General features: G+C 35.3%; 2 protein-coding genes across 5 annotated transcripts; one reads left to right on the top strand and one right to left on the bottom strand.

Moving 5' to 3' along the window:
- Nucleotides 1–442: 442 nt before the first annotated feature.
- Nucleotides 443–10,623, bottom strand: LOC107421231 (carbon catabolite repressor protein 4 homolog 6). Of its 3 annotated transcripts, XM_016030427.4 has the most exons (16): nt 10,376–10,623; nt 9,872–10,253; nt 9,586–9,752; nt 8,415–8,480; nt 6,908–6,960; nt 6,226–6,307; nt 6,052–6,098; nt 4,697–4,778; nt 3,290–3,382; nt 3,097–3,129; nt 2,931–3,019; nt 2,520–2,824; nt 1,678–2,423; nt 1,414–1,499; nt 1,164–1,248; nt 443–792 (listed from the first exon to the last, which is right to left on the bottom strand). In XM_016030427.4, the coding sequence occupies exons 1-16, from the start codon at nt 10,472–10,474 to the stop codon at nt 709–711; spliced, it is 2,499 nt and encodes an 832-aa protein (XP_015885913.2). In that variant the 5' UTR covers nt 10,475–10,623; the 3' UTR covers nt 443–708. The 3 variants fall into 3 exon arrangements, with proteins under 3 accessions (XP_015885913.2, XP_015885911.2, XP_015885912.2); XM_016030425.4 differs by having other exon boundaries at nt 1,678–2,824; XM_016030426.4 differs by lacking the exon at nt 3,097–3,129 and having other exon boundaries at nt 1,678–2,824.
- Nucleotides 10,624–10,753: 130 nt separating this feature from the next.
- LOC107409207 (uncharacterized) lies at nt 10,754–12,903 on the top strand. Of its 2 annotated transcripts, XM_048476046.2 has the most exons (7): nt 10,754–11,043; nt 11,311–11,353; nt 11,445–11,537; nt 11,647–11,709; nt 11,809–11,904; nt 12,042–12,119; nt 12,592–12,903. In XM_048476046.2, the coding sequence occupies exons 1-7, from the start codon at nt 10,892–10,894 to the stop codon at nt 12,676–12,678; spliced, it is 612 nt and encodes a 203-aa protein (XP_048332003.1). In that variant the 5' UTR covers nt 10,754–10,891; the 3' UTR covers nt 12,679–12,903. The 2 variants fall into 2 exon arrangements, with proteins under 2 accessions (XP_048332003.1, XP_048332004.1); XM_048476047.2 differs by lacking the exon at nt 11,311–11,353 and having other exon boundaries at nt 11,450–11,537.
- The last annotated feature ends 559 nt before the right edge of the window (nt 12,904–13,462 follow it).

Genomic DNA, 13,462 nt, shown 5'->3' on the forward strand with positions numbered 1-13,462 from the left:
GGGATTCATTATTCAACGGATCAAGAGTATTTGGTCGACCTTGTCAACCGTCCAAACGACGCCAATTATTTTCAAGCTGTAAGAAAGCTATAGAATAGAACGAACAAGCATTCAAGACCATTGCTTCATAAAAAAAGAAAAAGCACTCAAGACCACTGAAATACTCCAAATACGGTTTTCTTTAGAATGAGAGAACACAATGTTTCTTTTCAAATGGAGTTGATAACATTAATTTTAGTGATTATATACATATATATATTGATTCTAAAATATAGGTAATTAAGAAAATAAAGGAAAGCCTAATTAGTGCTAATTCTCAACATTAATTTCATCAATCAATTATTAATTTCTTCCTTGAATTTATTCCTCTTTAAGTCATAAACTTCTCCACATGAAGAGACCTCATGTGATTGAAAATAATAATTCAGATAACACTCGAAGCTTGTTTAGATAGAGAACCAAAACATTCCCATTTAATTTGCATGGTATAACTAAGGTTAGTATAAAATTTCTCCTAATGAAAACAAAATTTTTAATCGTAAACAATTGCCATGAGGATTAGAAACCAGATATGTACAAAACAAATAGGAGAAAACTACTGTGACTAGCCTCCATTTGTATGAAAAATAACAATGAACTCCACAACCTACAACAAATAGTGCCAGCAAAACTAGAAGCTCACGATTCTGTGCAACTATCCCACCATTTTTACTGGACCTCTGTGGCGTCATCGGTCTCATCTCTAATGAACGCCAACTCCGAAGCCAAGGCAATATGATCACTACCCCATTTCTGAAAAAACAGTTAACAATGTAAACCAAAGAACCATATACTAAACTATTCATACAATCTACGACGGGAATTGAAACCTATTCACTTATAATATTCTGATAAAGATCATTAGCTAGGGTAGGATATGAAGCCAAACAATGGTGGATCCAATCGGAAGACTTCATGCAACTCAACTGCTTGATTAATTATAAACATTGGGACTAAACTGTTACCAGAATGGGAATTTTATTTTGAGAATCATATTGATAAAAAATTATTCCTATTATAACAACTTACATGATGAATATATGAATATTTCATTAATATTTGTGGAAACCTATTAGTTACTATAGCCCTAAAAACGAATCATCGTGATTCAACAGCAAGTATACCTTTGTTGGGAATCCTGGAGTCTTTTGCATGACATGTTTTGGTATTGGAGCCAGCACCCTGACAGTCTGAAGACCTTCAGAATGCCTGGATATCATTAGAAAGTAATACCAAGTTTCAATCAATTCATACTCATCACAAAACTAAGAACAAGGAATATTATGTCAACAATAGTAACGTTCAAAGTTCTTTAACAACTTGCATTCCCTTTATTTTAAGCTAATAAAAAAGCTGAATCATTGGATGTTTTACCAAATATAATCAACTGTTCCCAAGAAACACCTATTGTAGCTGGTGACAAGAGGCTCTCCGCTTAAACCTCTAGTTTCCAAAGAACCCTGCAAAGATACAGAAATGATAACTGAAATCTTTCTATTTTAGATTTGTATGTGTAAACAAACAATTGATGTCTAAGACCAGGAGATGCTCAACAATCTGGGATAGCTATGCATGTCAAACTGCAAATTCCAGGGATGAGTTATAGCTGTGAAGGAAACATGAAAATATATGCTCTACCTCCACTTCGGTGTAGGTGCTTCTAAGCTTTAGAGGGTGTTCCAAGGAAGTACAGTCTGCCTTGCCCGTTGCAGTTTCTATTTCCATTGGAGTCCACGATGATGGGTCATAAATATATTTTCCTACATCAGAAGGCTCCGAGTCCAGGTGAAGAGACAAATCATCGTCGACATCATTGGACCTATCTGGTTCTGTGAGATCCGATCTTGGTAATTCACCATGGTCAGAAGGAAATGCATCTTCAGTGTTGTGTAGTGCAGATGAAAATGTAGTAACATCTTCAGCTTTATTTCCTCCTGTCATTGCTTCATCTAGTTCATTGAGACATAAATTCTCAAGTTTTTCCTGTGCTTCAATGCTAGTACATGCAGGTGAGGCATTGAGCTTGCATGGATCAGAGGAGCTATCCTCAGCGTCACTAGAAATTGGCTGAGAGGAAATGTTTCCAGATTGCAGTAAACAGACCTCAACAGTATCAGACAAACAAGCTTCATGAGATGGATCTGATGAAGGAATTTCTGCAATCAAAGGATCCAGAGACTCTAAGTCAACCTTGGCCTGCATAGAATGATTGTCCCCATATAAGGAAAGCATGGGATTGTCAGCATAGCTTTTGTCTTTCAAGTCATCATTTGAATCAAAATGTCTACTTAATAATCCAGGATCTAAACTAGAGACAGAATCCACTCTTTCTTTGTCCCCCATGTCAGTCATGTTAAAGTCTGCTTCTTCGGGATGGGAAGATACTGTAGGAGAAGATATGTGAATATCATCATTGAAATGATGGACAGAAAGGCAAGCTTCACCATAAGCCGTAGTTATATTTTCGTTTACAACATCACCTGGAACACAGAATGCTGATCCCCCTCCAACCTTCGAGCAATTCACAGCATTTTGCTGAATTTCTTCTTTCATGTCATGTTGTGCACCATTATCCTTTCCATATTCTACCTTGGTGCATGGATTATCAAATACATTAAGACTGTCAGAAGATTGAGGCTGAGAGAAATTGTTAACTGAGGGAACAGTCTCCACACTGCTATCAGAATGATATGGCTTCTGTATGTTTAGGGAAGAATTGCTCAGCTGGATATCAACATTCTTGCCTTGCACAACTGACGGGGCTTGAACTAAATTATCAGCATGCCTGCAATATTTTAGCCAGCTATCACTTCAAGGTTCAATAGCTGTACCCAAAATCCAGCAGAGGTTGCTAGATTAATATCTAAGTAACTAGACCGTACAAACCCTACCCAGGAATATAATTATGAGTTCTTTGTATAGGAATTTCAGCATAAGCTTGTCCTGATAACTTATCTCTATCCAATCCAGACAAATCTAACTGCAAAAGTTAATTAAAATGTCATTGTGATTCACAAGCTCCTTAATCATCAAATATGGACGTTGCAAGAATATTACCTTCTGTTGCAAGATAAAATTGTATAATGGACTCTGGAAACAAAGTAAAATGAAATCTTATTGTCAATGGAAGAATAACTAGAATTTAGACTTAAAGATGCCAGTTAAATATGAAAACAACTCATTCCAGATTACCCAAAAAAAAAAAAAATAAATAAATAAAAGCAGATAATGGAGTGAAAACAGTGCAAACCTTTGGGATACAATTGAAATCCCCACAAAGAACAACTGGAGCGTCATTCCAGAGTTTTGAAATAGCATGAGCCCTATCCAGAAGCACCCTGACCTGTTTTGGAAGATAACATGAAAATATTGATTTACAAGTGGCACGTAAAGGAAAAGGTTTAACATCGCAGCAGCACAATAAATTAGATGGGTTCCACAACCATTGGGTCATATTTATCCTATAAAATGAAATAGAAGAGGTTTAAGAACAAAGAGGGAGTTGCACATACTGCAGTATCATATCTGATGCCAAAACTTTAATCATTAATGGTTAATCATAATGTTATCAAAATGCAACTAAAAGAAACAACATATTATGCCACCATCAACATTAAGTTGTTAGGAAGTAGACCCAATATATCAAACTGACACAAACAAACACTTCAATACTGTGTCCCATGTGTATGCTTTTCCAATTGAAGAAGATGAAGTGGGCTTACACATGCAACACGAAAAATTAAGTGTACTTTCAATCGGAAATGCTAAAATACTAATGCCAATTCCATATCTTAGAATTGGAATTGAGCTCCTATGCAAATGCTAAATTGTCAATACCAGACTTTAGCATAGCACTCAACGGAAAATGCTAAAATGCCAATGTCAAATTTTCATCCACTTACCAATTTACTTTTGGGGAGTTCAGTTTTCAAGATTTGATAGTGCCCATTTCTGGTGCTATATTGGGCTCCAGAAATGAATTGCCAAAATATAGTATTCTCCACTGAAGATGAAAAATTCAACGCCAATGCTAATAGTTAGTAGTGGTAGCCCTTTTAGTAGATCCCAGTTGGGGATGCTCCAACAAAAATGGGATCAGACAACAGCTCTGGTACCATGTCAAAGCACTACTTTTCTTAAAATTCCAAGCTTATATGAGGTGGACTGAGAATGGAATATCAACTCTAACACTTCCCCTACACGTTTCAGCCTTGTTGTACAAGGGGGATTATCTTTTTTGCACCTTATATTTGGTTTCCACATATAGATTAAGAAAGGAGGCCCAACATCTAGAATAAGAAACTATTTTTGAGTTATGGAAGAAAGGTTTCGAAAAAAAAGACCTACAACTATGTTATTATGTTAAAATTAATAAAAGTCCTAAAAAGCTAATTGTTAGGAAGTGAAGCCTGACAATACGTATAAATATAATAATAATGTTATAAAAAAAAAAAAAAAGAAAAGAAAAGGTCAATAACTTGTAAGCTAAACTTCCATCGCTTCAGGGGGGAAAAGAAAAAACATTCCTCATAATATGCTACTCTAGCGACACGAGTCAACTTAAAATTACAATAAAGTGATGCAACAGCAAATAAAATAATTGTAAGAGAAAGTGATAGAGAAAAAGCTATATACCATATTCTGAAGTAGCAGTTACCTGGCCAAGCTTAATTTCTCCTCTTTTAGGATTGTAAAGCACATGAATGTTACAAACAACGACTTTATTGGAATCTGTTGAGCTGCAGATGCAGAAACATAATTCCCTTTACTCGAGCATAATAAAATAAGGTTCATTTATTATGACCAAAAAGAAATTATAATATGTAAAGAAAAGAGCAGAAAAGCACCCATTAAACATCTCAGAAATGAAAAAGTACATAATCTGAAATATTATATCATCATGTGCAACCTAAGAGTTAAACCATTTTTTTGGGAAAATAATAATAATAATTCTGTGGATGTAATTTCATATTATAGGTTAAATTTGAGCATCCAATGTAATTGAACACCAAATTACACCTTTGATTGTAGTTCAAAGATTTATATATTTAACTTATTATTTGGAAGAATGAACAATTCCTTTTCCCAAGGCAGATATAAATGTCGCCAAATCAACTATAAGATTTCTCTTGTATTGTGCACCTATTCCTATCATCTTTCTAGACTTCTAGTAAACAAAACTCATTTCTGCTTTCCTTTTCTTTCATGCCTTGGTTATGGTAAGATTTTAAAAAACAATTAAAAACGTAATCAACAAGCTTGCAATCAACATTAGAATCAATCAAGAATTTGCAGTCTATAGATGGAGGCCAAAGACAAATTTCTATTAGAACTTAAATTTTTAAACATCTTTTAAAATGATGTTCTGGAGTCAAAATGTAAAGAGAGAATGAAAAACATCTCCTGAGAGGCATTCCTAACTATACAATATATCAGCAAAGCTCCAGAACTTAAGAAGAGACATTATCCAACTCCATCAACTAAGGGGAAAAAAGTCAAAATAATAATTATTGCTTAACAAAGGCAACAATTGCGAGATATAATTAGAAACTACTATTTTCTACAGACCACTTACAATAGTTTTCACCACCCAAATTAACTTAGGTCATCACAGTTTGATCATCACTAGCTCAACCACCTAGTAAGAATATCATCAACTCAATTTAGATGCTCCTCCAAAGGAGAGAGAAAAAAAAAAAAATCCTAGCAAAAATAAAAATGAATTTTACCATAAGAAATTGTAAACTTTTTGTGAGGAGAGGAAGGCTAACACAGGAAAGCACAATGGCAACTGACTTCCATAAAATAAAAAACACAAAAGCTGAATATTGTAAGCGAGCACCATTGAGATTGGCTCCACGCTCTATCCCCTCACCCAATGTTTCTTCAACCATCTAAATAAGCAAAGTCTACTTCAAATGTTGATTAATTCCATTTATACTATTTAAAATAACTTTAAACCGAGGTTGCAACATTGAACACAAATTAAGTTATCTGAAACTTCTAACTTACTTTCGCTGAAGAGCTGCAGTATTTTCAGCAGAATTTCGACTCATCATCTGTCCAAGAAGAGAATAAGAATGCAATTTGTGCTAAAACCATTTTAAGAAAAGTAAAAGCAGATGAAACATTTCAAATTAACACAAGAAAATTTCATAATATTCTGGAGCATAATATCTTATGTACCTCTAGTACACATATCTGAGCAACATTATCCCGTAGACCTAGCTTATTGAACTCGATAGATTCCTCATGAAGTAATTTGAATCTGTTAAGAAGTAAATAAATTAAATCAAAAATTACATTACAAAATCACAATTGCTTAACAGACTGTCAGGCTCACAGACGATATGATTGAGACATTGAATTGTTTCAATTTACCCTAAAAATCAGGAAATATATGCCACTATATGCAGTCACTTGATTCAATTGTACTTTTGTCATGCTTTCTGTGCTGTTCATATTTTTATTACTCTGTTGCATTGAAAAAGAACCAGATATCTAATATGTGCTTCCACATAGCAGCCTTTCAATTTGAAGATTGGGAAAGATAAAGGTACAAATACAAGTATATGTTCAGTCTTCATGAAAAAAGGGTCATTAATTATACCATGATAATGATCTACAAAAGTAGGTAGATGAAAACTATACAAGAGATATGAATGATGAAAAACTTGATGATGCAACAAAGAACTAGATTAGTAGACAACCTAGCTTCATTTCGAAATTAGCTTGTGCTGGAAGAGTTTGACTATAAATTGAAATTAGAAAAGTGAGTCAACCTACCCCTTTACCAGTAGCACAGTAAATCAAACTCATTAATGTTCAAAACTCTAAGAACATGTACTTATTGGGCATGTTTATATACCTTGATGCACGCCAAAAGATTGCACAGCCATCAATTGCATTGCCAGTCCGCATCTAAAATAGCCAAAATACTGTTATACTTCTTGTTAACAACACAACTTACTTTCACCTTTTTGAAATTAGCAAGATATATTGATATTGTTGCCTTATAATATGCTAGTCACTAATATAACTTTATGATTAATTTGTAAACTTATAGAGGACATCATGATCAACATACAGCATTTTCAGGTAGCCTTGCCACCAATGTTTAAAAGAGGAATACAAGCTAAAAATTTATCACTATACCAAATCCAACAAAAATACAAATTTGAATCCAGCTTGACTTAGCATTTTAATGTCAGGATGTCAAGCACGGTACTTCATCCAGAATATTCTATTGATGTAGTTGATACGTAATATAACAACCTGGTGCAAAAATGAACGTTTTTAAGTAAACAATAGATGTCAAATTGATTTCCACTTCACTGGTTCTTTTTTGTCTAAGAAATATTTGTTAATGTTTATGCATTTGCTAAAAGCTCGCTTTGCTTACAACTTCATCCTCCTTATATTTTCACTTTTATTGTGAATCAATTTTCAAGTGATATTGGTTCATAATGGTATCATCATCTTAAAAAATATGACATGCAACCACCCAAGATTTATTCCAAAATACTGGACATAGTCATCTAGTAAGAGATCTCTTTTCAGAGAAACCATGAACATTTTTTTCTTATTAATTTGATATTTTGTAAGCTTTAATTCAGACATAACAAAGTTGAACTGTAGAAATCACGTAATAACTGGATCAAAAAAAGATTTATTTAATAAATGTACTGATATTCCTGATTATTTCTGGCTGTATGTTATACAGGACATTCCTGTAAGCAGAGAATAAATATAATATATACAGTGATCTCAGGTGATGACAACCTATGACTTTTAAAGTAAAGACTACTATCATGCCCTTGGATTTGCTTTTAAAAGATGAGACCTAGCCCAATTTTGTGAATCCAATGGCCATGATAAAAGTCTTAACTTCTAAAGACCCAGGTACACACATATATACACAGTCCAGTTCAAGTGACGACATCCTCAACTTTTTAACTTGAGAATAAATGTGCTTAATCATTCAGAGTCGTTGGATTACATATACTTGATGTGATATTACATGCAATCCGCTCTAAATCAACAAGCCCATTTATCCTCAAGTTAAAAAGTTAGGAATATCCTCACGTGAACCTCATTATGCATTTATATATATATATATATATGTATATCATAAATGGTAAGGGACTTATGGAGAAGGACTCTGAGTGACAGCATCCACAGATGCCAGATTTGCATATTTTTGTGATTTGACAGCTGTGGATGATTAATCCCTCTCCATAAGTCCCATACCATATTAAAACCATATATATATATAGATACATATATAATATATTCATATATAGATGAGGAAAAATTAGAAAATGAGTGTACTTGATCCATAACATAGAGCACAAGAGTAACATTTATCAGCATACCTTCCAAACGCCATTGTATCCCCGAAGCCTGAACTCCTCCTCTAAGTCCTTAAATCTATCAACCTCCTGAAAAGAAAAGCAACGCATAAAAAATTCTGAGCAACAAAAATAGAAAAATGTGAAACTAGGTTATTTCAAACACACTATTACCGGTAAATCATTAATCATACAGAACACTAAGCAAGAACATTGGAGAAGAAAAGGTAAAGGAACAAAAGAGCTACAACACCAACACCAATAAATGGCATTAAAAGGAAATTTATATCAAGTTACCAGTAGTAGTTGTAGCTTTAAGTCTTAACAAAACTCAATTTACAGACAGTCACGTAACCGCACATGAAAACAACCACATGCAAATGCCACCAGATATGGGATCAAGTTTAGATTTGAGAAATCACCCATCCCCTAATTTACCTTCTAGCCAAAAGTTGAAGTCAAACCACATAACGAGTGCAAAAAGAATACATATATCACTCATCCTATTGACTTGCATACAAAATTTAAGCGTAAAACTCCATGAAACATGAACCCAAAAAAGAAAAAAGAAATAATAATAATAATAAAATGAAATGTATTTCTTAGGAACAAACAAAGTCTGACTGTACACATAATTCATAAGTTTTCAACCAAAATATTACACACCATGTCTGAAATAATGACTCATCCTTGTAATACCAAATTAAATTATCAACACCTCTCATCTATTAGCCATCTTGGAGTTTGTGTACCAGTCTTAGAGTGAGTTTAACAGGCCTACTGGACCAGAAGCTTCTCAAGCTCAAGCATTTACTTTTTCTAGCTAGAGAAAGACATCTTGGGGCTGACGGTATCCCCTCAAGGACCTACTGGCTTAGGTAAATATCTAATGCGCTGCCCACCTGGGGAAGCAATTTTCAAGGAGAAACTATGCGTTTTTGGTATGAACATGCTCCCTGCTTAGAACCTCTAAGGGATCGTAATGGTTTAACTTGAAATCAAATCTTCATATGCATAAAGCTAGACATGGTTAAAAAATTTCCAATTACAATTTTCTATTTGGGTAACCAATTCCAATCTTAAAGACTACACCTTTAAACAAGTGTAAGTCTAATAAAATACAATAAAATAAAGAATCACAAGCATTTTCTATGGAAAAATTGCGACCATTTGAGGTGTAGAAGGCGGGGGACACCTGAAAGCACATTATGTCAGGCGACCACAATCCCAGCTCGAAAAATATTTTCTTCTTTCTCCATTCCCAGTCCATCATATAAAGAGGTATGTGATAGTAAAGCTTGCTCCGATGGTTGGTAGCCAGGTAGTCCGCCAGTATGTTATACGACAGAATTGTAAACCGCTCTGTATGAAACGCAAATATAACCATTGAAACAAAAAACAAAAATAAAACAAAAAAAAACAAAAAAAAAAAAAAAAGTTGATCAAGCACAAGTAACAACAAACACTCGAAAAGACAATACCAGAAGCAGGAGGTGGTGCCATTTTCGCATATTCCCAATTACGATAATCCGGAGGGCGGGGCATGAACTGCGGACGCATCCGTCGAGCTTGATTCTGATCGAACGGCGGATAACGACGAAGATGTTGGTTTGGATTATTCGCCGTCGACGGCCGAAACTGCTGGCTTTGATTCTGATGAGGCGGTCGAAACGGCCTTGCACCGAAAGATGGAGGCTGATAACCTCCGCGGTTGGCAAAACCTCCGCTATCACCTTGTCGGTACCCTAGGTTAGTCTCCCGAACGGACTGGAAATGAGAGTCTCCGGTGACGTAGTTTCCTCTTCCGCCGCTGTACGACCGGTCGGAGAAGGTTCGCCGCTGCTGGTTTAGACCACCGCGGTACTGGAACAGAAAGTTTATAGAATCAGTAGAAGATTCAGAGCCAGTGCTCTAAATGCAAACTTATATAGAAACAGAGAGAGAGAGAGAGAGAGAGAGAGAGAGGTGAGAGATAAATTCAATACAGGAGACCGAGAAGACATGACGGCGGTGCTGTTGGAGGCAGTGGAAGCGTCGGTAGGGACGACGACGACGTATTGGAGTGGATGAAGACGGCGCCTCATCGAGGAAGAAACAGCTCTTGTGGAAAATCAGGCAGCGCCGTTGCGTAGGCTCACGCTCATTAAGCCGCGTGTGTTTTTTTTTTTTTTTTTAAATAATTTTTTTAGTTACTAATTTTGATTTTTTTATTATTCATCTACTACACTCGATTTGCGGCTTTTTCATTTATATTTATTTATGTAAGAAATTGATCAACGACTATCCTGTATGTGTGGAGTTCGTCGTCCTCACATCTCCATCGTCAGATATCCTTCTATTTGCATCCTACGGTCAGTATAAGATCTACGACTTCACCAACCACCAATTACCATGCAAGCTCATCCTCAAACACCGCTGACCTTTTTCTAGCTCAACCATAGCTCGCTCCCGCTCGCTCTCCTATTCAGAGGGAAAATCAAAGAGGGAGTGTACCGTAAACGATGTCGTTTTTGTCTTCTCTATGTTCTTCTCAATCTCTGTCTCTACTTTCCAAAGCCCAACCCTTGAACCGAGACTGCAAGCCTGCCATCGTTTCCTTCAGCACTCGCCTCAGAGCTTCCGCTGAAGTTCCGGATTTCCTCTCCGCAGATTGGTTCTCTCTCTTCCTCTCTTCTCTTTCATTGCGTTTCTGAATCCATTTACTCATTATGATTCTTGGATGGCGATCAAAATTAAATTGAGATTCAAAATCATCTGAATTTTTATACTCTTTTTTCTTTGTCCCCGCAGAAAAAATAAATAAATAAATAAAACCTGTAAAATATCAGTATTTGAAACTGATTCTGATGCATATATGTATATAGAGATTATCTAAATTATATCTGGATGTGTTATTCTCTGCCTTGCAATAACATTGCAGGCTTGAATCTCGCAAGAAGAGACCCTTTGGCCCAAGATTAAATGTAAACTTTTTTTCCCTTTTTTTTTTTAAAAATTTTTTTGGCTGGTTTATGGTTATTTATGGTATGTTAATTTACGCGACTTGTTCTATAGTTTAGTGCAGAAGAAGCTGTTCAATGTCAACTTGATGCATTGAAGTACAATGATCAACCCCGTCAGGATTATGGCATCGAGGTTATGTACAGGGTAATTTATTGATATTTTTTTTATTATGCTTTTTTTGATTGGTTTTGGATTCTGGCATGAAGGATAAGCCATGGCCTTTTAAAACTAATATTGTTTTCTGGCATGGCAGTTTGCTGGGTTTGATCCTTTTGAAAGGTCGACCTATTTTGGACCCTTCTTTGATTTGGGGCAGGTTGGTTAAAGTTTCTTAACCTTTTGAAATTTTCAGGACTAAAAATATTGATAAATAGTTAATTCTTTTTCTTGGTTTTCTGCTTTATTTGGCCTGCAGTTTGAACGCTTTAGGCGGATTTTTCACCATTCAACCTATAGAGTATTGCTAGGTCACAAGGAGAGAAAGATCTTGAGTAGTTTGTCTGTGGAGGAGGTATATTATATGCATGATGATATGAAGAATACGTGAACTAACTTGAGAATTGCAAACCTATGAGTTTTAAGTACTTTGATGTTCTTTATAATTTTTACCATCTAATTAGTGTTGCGGATTTGTGTGTTGTTAACTAGAACCGGTTTAAGCAACGGGTTTGGATACGAGGAAGTCGCCCAGAGGAAGAAGAAACTTTTCAGTTTACCATGGTTCAGGTTTGGCGACTGTATCTTTGGTTTATTCTAGTAATTTTTAAGCAAGCAACTCCTTGCTTGTCAGGAAAGGGCACTATATACTTGTCTCCAAGGGGGAGGGAAAATGAAAGAGCATAAGAAAAACTAGTAGATGTAGACTTAGGAAGTCTTTCTTAGTAATGGATTTACGTCGAACACAAATCTATGTAAGGCAGCACCGGATCAAACTGGTTTGAACACTGCATTTCAGGGTTGTTCGGTATGGATACTACTGAACTGAATAATAAATAAACTATGATTGTTGTAGACCGGACAGAGTTTTGTTGAATATGATAAACCTTATTTGTAATTTTCTATTTTGTAAATGATAAGCTATCTAATTCACAATATGTGGATTTCTCGGGTTTTCATTTTCATTTTCGCTTGAGAATTACTGTAGAAACTACAATTGTTCAAAACTTGTACTGATCATGTGTCAGCATGTTATTCACAGAGGGTTGGTGGTTCGTGGGATGGTTATTGGCTGACAGAAAGTTTACTTCACGATGGTGATACATTTGCCGGAGGGTTGGCATACTAAAAATCCAATGCCGCTCTCATACAATGGGCATCCGAATATCTGTTGGCTTGATGTTCATCGATGATATTTTTTGCCTATTGCTAACCGTAGTGTTTGTATATAGTGAATATAAGGTGCTGTAATATTAATGCCTTTCATTATGCATATGGTTGAACTTTATAAATTTGAACAATTGTATATTCATTTCCTTATAGATAGGGAGCTATATGTACTTTTGCTTCAGCATAGACTTCTGTTTGTCCCTTATTTTCATCGTGATCAAGGCCTAATACAGTTACCTAGCTGCAATGAGAAGCATATTAGTTGTAATGGCAGCATTTTTACTACACATACACAGTAAAATTCTAGTTCACTATAAGGAGTTTGGATGACTAAAATGAACTGTTATAAGGAGTTTGGATAACAAAGATGAAGTGCATGTCAAAAGTTGATAAAAAATTAAGATAAACATTACCAGAAAGGCCATTTATTTTATCTAAAGCTTGTTAACTGGGAACCAAATGTGACAAAGAATAATAAAAATATTTTTCTGAGTTGAATTAGAAGCCTCTAAGCTGTGCTAATTAACCTTTATTAAAGAGTTGCATTCCGAGACGGATGGAAACATGAAGGTCAGGCCAATAGATGATTTCAGAGTAGGTAATCTGTAACCTTACAGGCTTTTCTAGTTTAAGAGTTACCTCATGAACTTTGGATTAGATTTGTGTAAGGTATAGTCCAAGTAGATTTTGTACATAAGGTTGTTCCAGTCCTTGAATGGCAAGGCATTGCCTTCTTTCTTTGT

Source organism: Ziziphus jujuba, chromosome 5 (assembly GCF_031755915.1).
Source record: "Ziziphus jujuba cultivar Dongzao chromosome 5, ASM3175591v1".
Lineage (NCBI taxonomy): Eukaryota > Viridiplantae > Streptophyta > Magnoliopsida > Rosales > Rhamnaceae > Ziziphus > Ziziphus jujuba.